General features: G+C 48.8%; 2 protein-coding genes across 2 annotated transcripts in view; both read right to left on the bottom strand.

Annotated features, from left to right (window-relative positions):
- Positions 1-7,864, bottom strand: part of LOC106817554 (collagen alpha chain CG42342-like) — a 14,759-nt gene extending 6,895 nt beyond the window's left edge. The window contains exons 1-6 of the mRNA XM_014822228.1: positions 7,834-7,864; positions 6,869-6,957; positions 5,983-6,063; positions 4,051-4,152; positions 3,514-3,657; positions 1,758-1,835 (exon numbers count right to left, since the gene is read on the bottom strand). Coding sequence (XP_014677714.1) covers positions 1,758-1,835; positions 3,514-3,657; positions 4,051-4,152; positions 5,983-6,063; positions 6,869-6,916 — 453 coding nt within the window. The 5' untranslated portion in view covers positions 6,917-6,957; positions 7,834-7,864. The remainder of the gene's footprint in view (positions 1-1,757; positions 1,836-3,513; positions 3,658-4,050; positions 4,153-5,982; positions 6,064-6,868; positions 6,958-7,833) is intronic.
- A 1,498-nt stretch (positions 7,865-9,362) lies between these two features.
- LOC106817553 (collagen alpha-2(IX) chain-like) overlaps positions 9,363-11,992 on the bottom strand; it is a 36,480-nt gene continuing 33,850 nt past the window's right edge. Inside the window, exon 8 of the mRNA XM_014822227.1 lies at positions 9,363-9,413. Coding sequence (XP_014677713.1) covers positions 9,363-9,413 — 51 coding nt within the window. The remainder of the gene's footprint in view (positions 9,414-11,992) is intronic.

Raw genomic sequence — 11,992 nt, 5'->3', positions numbered from 1 at the left:
CAGGGAGGGACAGGGAGATAGATAGATAGATAGATAGATAGATAAATAGATAGATAGATAGATAGATAGATAGATAGATAGATAGCTAGATATAGATGGAAATGAAGTGAGAGAGAAAGAGAGAGAGGACGCTGGAATTAAAACGGAGAAGCTGAGAGAGGGTAAGAAAAGGGGGTTGAAAGGGGGGGAGGAAACGGTTAAGGACGGGGGGGGGGGGGCCGGGGCCGGTTGGGGGGGGGGCCGGGGCAGGGGGGGGCCGGGGTTGGAAGGGAGGGGCCGGCCGGCCGGGGGGGGGGGGAGGAGGGGGGGGAGGGGGGGGGGGGGGGGAGGGGGGGAGGGGGGGGGTGAGGGGAGGCGGGAGGTGACGGGGGGCGGGAGGGGTCCGTGGGGGAGAGATAGGTGGAGTGGAGAGGGAAGTGGGCAGAGTGTAACAGTCTCTCAGTCACTAGAGGCGCCAGCATCGCTGCACGACACTTCGTCTGCACACTGCGTCTACATCTAACCAACACCACAGCAACAGGTGACGTCATCAGACAAGCAGCAGAAGAAAAGAGCGCAAAGAAAGAAACGTCATCCACCGGATTAGCAAAATAAGGTGAGCGGACATGCGGAGGTTTTGCTCCCAAACAACGCACACACACCACACAACACACACAAAGCTGGTTTAGTTAGAGCGACACGACGGCATCGAGTATAAAAATAAACGTAGAATGGTCTTAATGAAGGTAATTAATTAATTAAAAATAATTAAACGACATTTATACATTAATTAAAGAAAAGCTGAACAGGAGTTTAAGGCTCGCTGCAGTTTCGCTAACAGACGTGCGCGTTTTGTTCACTTGTCTTAGCGCGGTCGGCCAACTTGTTTTTGCGGTGCTGTAACACGCACGCCAGGCCCCGTACCAAAGTCATGGCCACTGAGCTGTACATAGCAACAGTTATTACATCGATCTCAGAGGTCATGGCTCTAAGCGCACACTGAAGTAATTTTGTAACGATGATATTCTTGTTATGAATCACAAACAATGAAATGAACAATAAACAATTAATGCATATTAACAATTTCATTGGTTTTGATCTGTATATATGCTGTTATTTCGAAGAACCTCGGTTAATGTTGTTTTTTGCCGCTAGATGGCGCGGGCGTGGGAAATAGCTAGGCATCGCACGTCTGCTAGCGCTAATGCAGCACAGATATTAATTAATTAACAGGTATTAATTGAGTCGCTTCATTAGAAGCTTCGTAAGGGATAGCGGAAATTTAATCGATGACGTCTAGACAAATAAATTGTTAACACATCCATTAAAAATAAATCGATAAAAACATACAGGAGTTAAGCGTTAACACATATTAAAATCCCTGCAAGTTAATTATATGCACATGAACAGAAGTAATAATAGTAGATAAATAGTAAATGATAGATATTTAATTAATTTAAATTAAAAATTATTATTCGCATTAATATCGAGTATAAACCAGAACCATCTGCCCGTGTTAACACAATAATACGCATTAACCGAAAGTAATAAATGATAATTAATATTTTTTAAAAGGTATTAATAAACGTAACGATAAACAAGCGATAACCGATAACCGGGAAGCAATGAAGCTTATAACGAAGCAGTGAAGTCATCCCGCAGGAAGACACGACATCCCCGTTCCCGCATCCCCGTTCCCAGCTCCGTGAGAGCGCAGGCCCGGTGGCGAGCGCGTACGCCGAAAGGCCGGCGCTGTCGTCTGCTATTTGATTACTCACTCGTTTGCCGCGCAGTCCGGGGAGGCCGGTGTCTCCCTTCTGTCCGATGCCCATTGGTCCCACCACACCTATCTCTCCCTGCAGCAGATGCAAGCATGCAGGCGTTAGTAAGCACACCATGCTTAAAGTGATTACGTCACCATAAATAGTAAATTTTTTTAAATTATGCCGACTTTTTCACAAAATGTAAGTGATTCTGTTCACTTTTTTTCGATTAAATTGCTGCATTATACTTTCTATGTTGCTATTCCGTTCGATGTGAACAAACACTCGTGACTCATACATAGCCCATAGCAAGCATTTATTGTCATTATCAATATATCACATCGCCCAGACTTTTTGGATTTTTAACTAGTTGATAAACAATCTTATCGGCTACGAATTTGAGGATACATTTAGTGCCGTTAGTACTTACATTTCATGTAAAAAAATGGCAACAAATTTTTTACAAAATTACACCATAGAAAATTCGTGACGTAGTCAATTTAATAGCTAAATATATATTCTTATGCTTAAATGCTTAATATTATGACTAATAGTATCTGTCTCTATCTCTATAGCTCGTATAGACCGCACTCGAGTATATGACTGATAGGTCATTGGCAGTACACACGTGCGCATGGTCAACACCATCATCATCATCGTCATCGTCGTCATCATCGTCGTCATCATCATCATCATCATCATCACTATAAGCATAATAGCTTGTAGTCTACTGTCGATTATAGGATATACAGAGACTCTCCGACTTACGAACAGGTTTGGTTCCGAGCGGTCGTTCGTGAGTCGATTTGTTCACAAGTCGAACATAAGATAAGATAAGATAAGATAAAGCTTTATTTTCATCGGTATAGTGTATAACATGTGAACATGAGCTCTGACAGCTCTTAGACCAATATCTAACATGAGTTTAAAAACCGGTGTAAAAATACATGATTTGATACATTATGTGATATATACAAGAAAAGTAAAATAAGTTTGATCAGATGGAGACAGTCTAGTATCTACACATGGATCATTTACATTGTTCTCCTGTCCAAGTGGACAAGAGTTTCTTGAACTCGCCAAAGTTTACTGCTATTTTACAACAGCCAGGTAGCTGATTCCATAGACTGGCTCCATAATAACTAAAACTCTTCTTTCCATATCGTATGGTTCTAAAGGACGGGAGGCTAACATGGTCATTTCTTAGGTTATGTCCCGTATCTTTGGTAGGTGGAATTAAATTGTGCATATACGAAGGACAGTTTTTGTTTGCAATTTTATACACTTCCTCAGCGATAAGCTTCTGCCTACTAAGTTGGAGGGAGGTCGCGCCATCTCTGAGGAGCAATTTCTCATACGAACTGTCATAGTCCTGGTACGCATGTCGCAACGCACGATAATTCAGAGATGAATTCCATAATTCATGTACGTACGTATACAGTATTGTGCAGTAGTGTAGTATATTTACGTGTGAACATATAATAACCTAGAAGTGTACATTGTGTAAACGTATACTTGAACACAGGAGTTGGCGAAAGTCAAAATCAGGGGGGGGGGATTGTGTCTTTTTATTCACCAATATTGACATTATATGCTAATGGACTCGTATCATCGAAAGTTCGTAACTCGAATGTTCGTAAGTCGGGGAGTCACTGTATAGCTATCGCAGGCGCCTCTCTCACCCCCCCACACCTTCGCGGAGAGGAGAGGCGCCCTCACCTCCTCCCCTGAGAGAGGAGAGACCTCCCCCGAGAGAGGAAGACCAGCTTACCTTGTGTCCTCCTGGTCCGGGCGGCCCGGGCGGCCCCGGCGGTCCCTCTATCGTTTCGATGGGGAAGGAGTTTCCTCCCTGTCCACTCGTGATCACTCCTCGGACTCCTCTGTCTCCCTTGTCTCCCTTCGTGCCTTTCTCCGCCTGTATGCAGCCGCGAGACAAAGCAGAACACGTCACGCGACGACGATGCGGCGTAACCATGACAACCATCGCAATAGATGGGCAACGACGCTAGTCGTTACCGTGGCAACGACATCTCGGCGCTGCTAACGACGCAGCATGACTCGGCGCGAAACAAAACTAGATGAACAGACTCTAACGCGCAAAACTTCGAAGCAGGCGAGTAAAAACAAGTGGTGCCTTCTATCGCATTTACGACGTGCGGCAAACAAAAGTGAAATGATCTCTTGCTGCTAGCGCGCTGCGCCCCCCACCGTAGCGTATGCATGCAGGCGCCCCCTACCATAGAGCATGCATGCAGGCGCCCCCTATCCTCTCCTCCTCTCTCCTTGCTGGGGGAGGAGGTGAACCTACCACTAGGCCAGGAAGTCCGGCGGGTCCCGGGGGTCCTGGGGGACCGGGAAGGCCTCGCACTGCCACCACGTCCTGTCCGGCCTCGTTCTTACCTATCGGACCCTAGACAACAACGCAACACAAGAACAGCTCGCAAAAAACACGACGCACCTCGGCAGCGGCGAACGCTGCTAACAACAAAACTACTAATAAAAAAAACTGCTAGCAAAAGCAGCTTCAACAGCGTAAGACGGTGAGCGGGTAGAGACCGCCGCTAGGGGGAGCTGCTGCGGCGGGGAAGGCATCGCCGTGGTTACGGCGAACCGAGAACGAACAATGGCGGCGGCAGTGTGCGTCTTTTCGTTGCCATGCCAACCAACGCAACGAAACGACTATGCAGACATAATGGTTAGCCGATATTTATGTTATCAATTATATATATGCGTATAATTGCGTAAAAATTCTCTAAGATTAAATTTACGATGATGTAATGTCGCCTGTCGTGGCAATAGCTGGAAGCCGGAATCTATCACAGCAACAAGTTTTGCTCTCGTTTAAAAGCGCAATTGTTTCGGAAAACCTCGGTAAACTTATGTAAAAGCTTCGTCAAACGGTAAATTTAACTTTCCTCTAGCAAAAATACATTCTCACACGGAAATGTTTGCACTTAAACTTGAGTTGATGGTTGAGTAGCAAAGACGATGTAGCTGTTGTTGAATTAGTCACATATTAATTAAGTATTAATTAATTAGGAGGCAGAATTAACGCGCAGTTATGTAAAACTATAAAGTAAAGTGTTATGGCGCAGTAAAACGAGGTCGTTATTCATAACGTCACATTATCTCGATCAAAAAACCACGAGCTCGCAGGTGAAATAAATGATAAATAAATTCACGACGGAGGAATTAAGGGACGGAGCGTGTGCACTGTAAGAGAAATTAGCTGTTAGTAAATTAATCAGTGCGGAAAAATAAAACGTACGATACAGATTTAAGACGGACGTAAGTCGATAGATTAGGATGCGATAACATGTGCGATAGTCAGGAAGAATAAATAAACATATATAGTTTATGTCACCATCTAGTCTATCGTTTATAGACGATAAAACATGTAATCAGAGAGCAAGTAAACTCTTATATTTTCTTTATCATGATGACCGAATAAGTTCTATATAAGTTTCAGAGATAGAGATAGAGAGGTACAGAGGTGCAGTAAAGTCTCTATAAACGTATGAAGACCCAACAGATAATTGCGTTTTAAAGAGGGGCAGATCAACTATCAAAACAAGAGAACGAGGGCCAAGACAAAATTATTTAAAATATAATCCATAAAAAAAAAATTTGTCTCCGATCGTGAGTCTCGCTCACACTACATTATTTTGTTTTTAGTTGAGAATAACTTTGAATGTCTTAAAATATCTTATTAAATATCCTTGAGTTATTTTTTAAAGTTTATTTCTTAAAAACCAGCTGTCCTCTTTTTCTGAATTTATTGCAATCGCATTAACGCAATTTTTTAAAGAATTTTAATCAGAATAACAAGACCGCAGACGATTGAGATGAGAAAAATTCACCCACCATATATATATTATATCGAACCAATCAGCGTTAAGCAAATTCGTTTCTGCCTGTAAACTGTTTCTATTTAATGACGTCACGGTGCTTTATGACGGAATTTAACAGGGCCGTAGCTGCGTCCTTTTCTTCTAATAGCAGAAATATGTCTACGTGTCGAAATCTCACACATGTCGTGGGGCGGGCGGCGGGGTCGTTAATTCTCTCATTAACGTAATTAACAATTAAATTAATTGCGTGGCGCAAAGAATAAAATAAAATGTGCCGACAAATGAGAAAAAAATAAATCACGTGACGCCGCCGCCGCCGTGACGTCACGGCGGCGATCACGTGACATGCAGGCAGTGCTGCTGCGCTCTATATCGTGCTCTCTGCTTACGGGTTGGCCATCCTTTCCCGGTTTCCCCGGCAAGCCGGCGCCTCCAGGATATCCCGTATCGCCCTTGTCACCTTTACCGCCCTGTTACACACACACGTGAGCACGGCTCGAGAGAAATAGATTGCAGGCGGCGGCGCTAGATGGCGCCACGTGGCGATGCTAACGAAGCGAGATTGCGCGTGAACGGAATAGAACGCGAGGCGGCTACATCGCAACGTAAGATGCAATGCAAACGTGATGAGCGATAATGCATGCGATAATTATACATTAATTAAACATTAATTATGCAATTAATTATGCAATAATGATGCAGCTTCCTTTTTTCTCATCCTTTTGATAACATAACTGAAATGACATCTGAAGTATGTTTCTTTCCATCACGTATCACACACCTTCCCCTGTATCTCCTGCCCCGCACACACCTTCCCCTGTGTCTCCTGCCCCGCACACACCTTCCCCCGCTCCCACCTTCCCCCGTGCCTCCTTCCCTTGTGTCTCCTCCCCCGCACACACCTTCTCCCGCACACACCTTTCCCTGTGTCTCCTCCCCCGCACTCACCTTCCCCCGCACACACCTTCCCCCGCACACACCTTCCCCCGCACACACCTTCCCCTGTGCCTCCTTCCTTCATGTTTCCTCCCCCATACCACCTTCCCCCTGTGCCTAACCTCCTGTTTGCCTGCTTCTTTTCCCCACCTTCTCTTTCCAACCTCCTCTATCCTACCCCCTATCCCCACCTACTTTCCCCGATTTCTTCTGCTACCCCCCCCACCTCTTCCTCTCCCCACCTCCTCTTCCTTTTACATCCTATTTCCCACCTCCTCCCCACCTCCTCCTCCTCTCACCCTTCTCCCTCACCCACCTCCCTGCAGCCCCCTCTCTCACCTGTTTGCCTGGGATGCCATCCATGCCTGGTATACCTGGCGGACCCATGGGTCCGATAGCTCCTGGTGGTCCGACCGGACCCTGCGGTCCCTGCATGACAGACAGACAAACAGACAGACAAACAGAAGTATTAGCAGGCGCGCAGACAAACGAGAAGAATGGGAGAGGGGGAGAAAGAGGGGGAGGGAGAGAGAGAGAGAGCAAGAGAGAGGGGGGACAGAGAGAGAGAGAGAGAGAGAGAGAGAGAGAGAGAGAGAGGGTGAAGGAAAGAGGGCAGAGGAAGAGAGAGAACGGGAGAGAGAGAAAGAGAGAGAGAGAGAGAGAGAGAGAGAGAGAGAGAGAGGAGGAGAGAAAAAAAAAGGAGATTGCAGAGAGGGAAAGGATAAAGAAGCGGAAGAGAATGAGCAAGAGGGAGAGAATGGAGAGGGAGAGAGGGAGGAGAGAGAAGACGACGAGAGAGGAGTGAGAGAGGGAGGAAGGAGGGAGAGGGAGAGAGAGAGAAAGAGTATAGCACCAGCTGTAGGAAGCACCACGTGAGTGCGGGGGAGAAAGAGACAAAAAACGTTAGGATAACTAGGACACCACGACCAACCCATGCACAGTTGTCACATGAGATGTCATATGCAGACAGGTCGACAGCATTGTGAAAAGGGTTTAGCAGGAACCTTGAAGGCTGTAAGAGATTGATAACGATAGTCTCTTGATACCCTAACGATACCGAAGAATCAGATAAGAAGGAGATAAGGAGAAGGAAGGAAAGCGACACGCCGGAACGGTCACAAAAAGGAACGAGGCCAGAAGAGCCAAGTGGCAGCCGCGGTAAGGTTCCCCTCTTCGCACTCTTCCTTCTCCTCTTCCTCCTCCTCCTCATCCTCCTCTCTTCCTCCGCATCCACCGCCTCCCTCTCCTCTTCCTCCGAGTCCACCGCCTTCTTCTCCAATTGCCTCTCCGTTCACTCAAAAAACCCGTCTCTCCCGGTCTACCTAATCCCGTCGAATCCTGCGTGTCCTGAGTGTCCCCTAAAGGTCCTGGCGGTGCCCTTCTCGCCCGGGGTGCGGCCGCTGACCCTGGGCTCGCCCGTATGAGCGGGTGCAAAAAAGATAAAATAGGGTCAGAGGGAAATATACAGAGAGCGCGAAGAACGAACCCCTCCATTTTGTCAGACGGCAGAAAAACAGACGGGGAAGCGAGACTTTGTCACTCGTTCGTATGCAGAGAAAGACGAGGAGGGAGGGGGAAGAGAGGAGGAGGAGAACGAGGAGAGAGAGGGGAAGAGGGAGAGAGGAGAGAGGGTGAGGGGGAGGAGGAGTGAGGAAAGAGGATAGAGAGAGAGAGGAGAGAGGAGAGAGAGAGAAAATTTAGAAAAAGGAGAGAAAGAGAGAAAAGAGAAAAAAAAAGAGAAAGGAGAAGAGAGAGAGAGGGAGAGAGAAAGTAGTAAAGTAAAGTAAGAGAGAGGTGATGATAGAGGAGGAAGGAAGGGAACAGAGGTGGAAGGAGGAGAGAGAGAGAGAGAGAGAGAGGAGGAGAGAGAGAGAAAGAGAAAGAGAGAAGTGAGGAGAGTGAGAAGGAGAAGAGGGGAAAAAGACGACGAGGAGAGAGTGTGCGAGAGAGTGAGAGAGGAAGGAAGGAGAAGAGAGGGAGGAGGAGGAGAGAGAAGAAAGAGAGGGGAGAGGAGAAGGGAGAGAGGGAGAGGTAGGGAGGGAGGAGAGGGGGAAGGGAAGGGGGGCAGAGAGAGAAGCATGAGAGAAGGAGAGAGCAAGACAGGGATGAGAGAGAAGACGATGAGAAGAGAGAGTGGAGAGAAAAGAGAGGAGAGAGAGAGAGAGGAAGAAGAGGGGAGAGTGAGGAGGAAGAGAAGAGAAGGAGGAGGGGGAGGCGGAGAGAGGAGGAGGAGGAGGAAGAGGGGGTAAAAAGAGAGCGAGAGAGAGAAAAAGAGGAGAGGTAAAAAGAGAGAGAGAGACAGCGAAGAAGAGAAGAAAAAGAGAAAGAAAGAGAGAGAGGAGGCGAGCAGAAGAGAGAGAAGAGAGCAAGAGAGAGCCGAGAGAGAGAGCAGAGAGAGAGAGAGAGCAGAGGAGAAGAGAGGAGGGGAGGGAGTGGCGAGCAGTCGAGCGGAGCGAGAGGGCAGAGGCGTGGAGAGCGCAGTTTACTGACTAGACTGTTCCGAACGACGAGAATGGTACGGCAGATGGTATGGCGTGAGGACTAGGTGACGGACAGAAGGCGGAGGGAGGAGAGTGTCGCGAGGGTGCGGTGGTGGTTGGTGAGTGGTAGGTATATGGATGTGGTTTAGCGACTGTAATTGGAGTCGGTTGTAGGTCGAATTGTAGGTCCGGCATGTAGGGTGCAGTGTGGGTAGTGCGAAGTGGTGGTAGGTCAGATGTGGTAGCGGTCAAATGTTAGTGTCAGTGTTAGTCAATGTCTTAGTCAATGTTAGGAAAACTCTAGGTCAATATCTAGGGGTCAATGTTAGCGTCCAATGTTAGGGGGCGCGTTTTCACACGGCCTGCAACGATTGAACACGCTTGCTGTCCTGGCCCAGCCATCCCTATCATAACGAAACAAAAACATGGTCAGACATGACAAGACCGAGAGAGAGCAGCGAAGCAAGAAGCGCTACGTAGCCAGGTGCTTGAAGGGAATGCTCGCCGACTTATGGGGCGCGTCGAGACGCTAGCTAAGCGCCACGAAGAGCATTCTGCGTGCATGCGTGCGAGTGAGCCATGGCATGTTTCTTTCCCCCTCCCCTGCCCTCCCCCGAACACTGTGAATACACTTCGTCTGTGTTCTGAGCTGTTCCTCGACGCGTCGAACGCACAACGACGTTCAGGCCGCCAGCCCTAGCGGAGAACGCAGGCCTTCAGTGTTGCCCCCTACCACACGCAAGCTCGTTCTTGGCACCCGTTGCCAAAACGGTTAACGGTAGACTACGGGTATGTGCAGTGAGTAAACAAACGGGAGGGGGGGGGTAATGACCTATTGTACGACGCTTAGAGCGTAAGGTAATTAACGGTATTACCATATAGACGCAGCAGGTAACCATTAGGTCAGCTTGTTTCCAGCTAGTGGCTATGGATCTGATAATGTGTACTGACCCGATCAACTTCAAACCCCGCTAGATATTGTCTGTACATGCGAGCCCCGCCTCCGAAGCCTCGCGATAACCGGGCCATCCGCTTCGAACGATACGTGTCTTTGCAAAACAATCACCTTGCGCACGTTGACAGTGTCACTGCTTAATCGGGACCACGCTGAATGGGGACATCTTCTGATGGTTGCTGACGCGTTCGCAGTTAAAGCGGGGAAAAGTTATACGAACTGGTTGCATTCCAACCAGTAGGTTGGATGGGCTTAGTAACTGCAAATTGCTGCCTAAGCAAACTTGGGGGCAAAAGTCCCCTTTCGGAGGGAGAATAAAATACGCATATAAGGATTATGCATTATGTCGGAGGAGAGGGGGGTGTGAGGATGAGGGATGGTTTGAGGGTATGGAAGGGGAGGGGCGGGGGCGGGGAGGGGCTGGAAGTGAATAGGGGGGGGAAAGTACCGTAGCTTGCCAATAATCTAACTGCTACAGTACAGCCAACCGGCGCCATCTTGCGGCCTCGATGACTCATTCCTTACAGCGCCTTTACATACGGTACGTCATCACTTACTGCTAATCACCTGCTGCTGTTATTACACGATCAGACGGGCAGCGGTTGCGTTGGGGGTGCAGGGAGCGGCAGCACGCGAGCGACGGAGAGGCCGCAGCTGTTAGCTGGTGGGAGTCAGCAGAGACGGTCGGTGCGTTCGATGGTTTGCACCGTCACAGATGGCCGGCGAGTAAGTGTGGGATCTGGTTGAGACAGTAAACAAGCACCATCCACCAACCACCCATCAGTCCATCGCGTGGTGAGTGTCCTACACCCGGCTTCTGGATTTAACAGGAAGCTTACAGCTACTATCCCCCACCGCGACCGATCACCTTCTACTGGAGTGCGAGCGCGAGGGTGGGGGACGTTAGTGATTGAGGCGATGACGGAGCCGGGGGGCCGTTACGCAGAAAAAAAACGCCGGCCGGGTGTGACGAAAGGCAATCCCATTACATTTACTAGGACAGACTTATAGCACCCACCGATTACCACCAAGCCACCGACTCACTAGCGACCCTAGCTACTCCCACCACCAACATAATATACTAAAACACCCCCACAAACACAACTGCTCACTAACCACCATTACATGTACTAGGACACACGCCCCTACAGGCGACCACGATCCAAAACTACTTCAAGCAACCCATCACTACCACAATCACCAACAACCGATCACCCACCTGCCTACCACACCACTACCACAAACCACCCACCTAACTACCAGCACAAACCCACTAACCACACCCACGCACCCAGCTCAATACAGCACCCACCCTCTACCACAACACCACCAGCTATCCAGCACACCCACCCACTACCACCAACCACCCACAGCTGAATTACCGCACCCCACCACTACACCAAGCCACCCACCAAGCAGCTCAATACCAGCCACCCACCTACTACCACCAACCACCCACCCACCAGCTAAGACCAGCACCGCACACTAACTACCACCTACCACCACCAGCTTGAATACCAGCACCTATCCACTGACCACCTGCACCCACCAAACCAGCTAATACCAGCACCACACTACCACAAACCACCACCCACCAGGCTAATACCAGCACCACCCAACTAGCACCAAACCACGCCACCAGCTATACCAGCACCAACTTACTACCACCAACAACCACCAGCTGGAATACCAGCGACCACCTACTGACCACACACCCACCCACCAGCTACTACCACCAACTACCCACAGCTAATACTACCACCCACCTACTACCCACCTACCACCCACGCAGCTAATACCGAGCACCCACCCACTACACCAACCACCCACCAGCTTAATTACCAGCACCACCGTACTACCACCACCCAACCTACAGCTGATACCACCAGAACTACCCACCAGCTAATACTACCACCACACGCTGGACTACAGGCTAACCACGCCACCGAGCTGACGTACCACCAAGCGTACCAGCAGCGTGGGAGAAATACTGCACCCGACCTACTTGACAGGGCCGCGTAGCCAGCA

Source organism: Priapulus caudatus, unplaced genomic scaffold, assembly GCF_000485595.1.
Source record: "Priapulus caudatus unplaced genomic scaffold, Priapulus_caudatus-5.0.1 Scaffold1766, whole genome shotgun sequence".
In the NCBI taxonomy this organism is placed as follows: Eukaryota; Metazoa; Priapulida; class Priapulimorpha; order Priapulimorphida; family Priapulidae; genus Priapulus; species Priapulus caudatus.
Note: the sequence above shows the minus strand (reverse complement) of the source record. Positions and strands in the feature narration are given on the sequence as shown.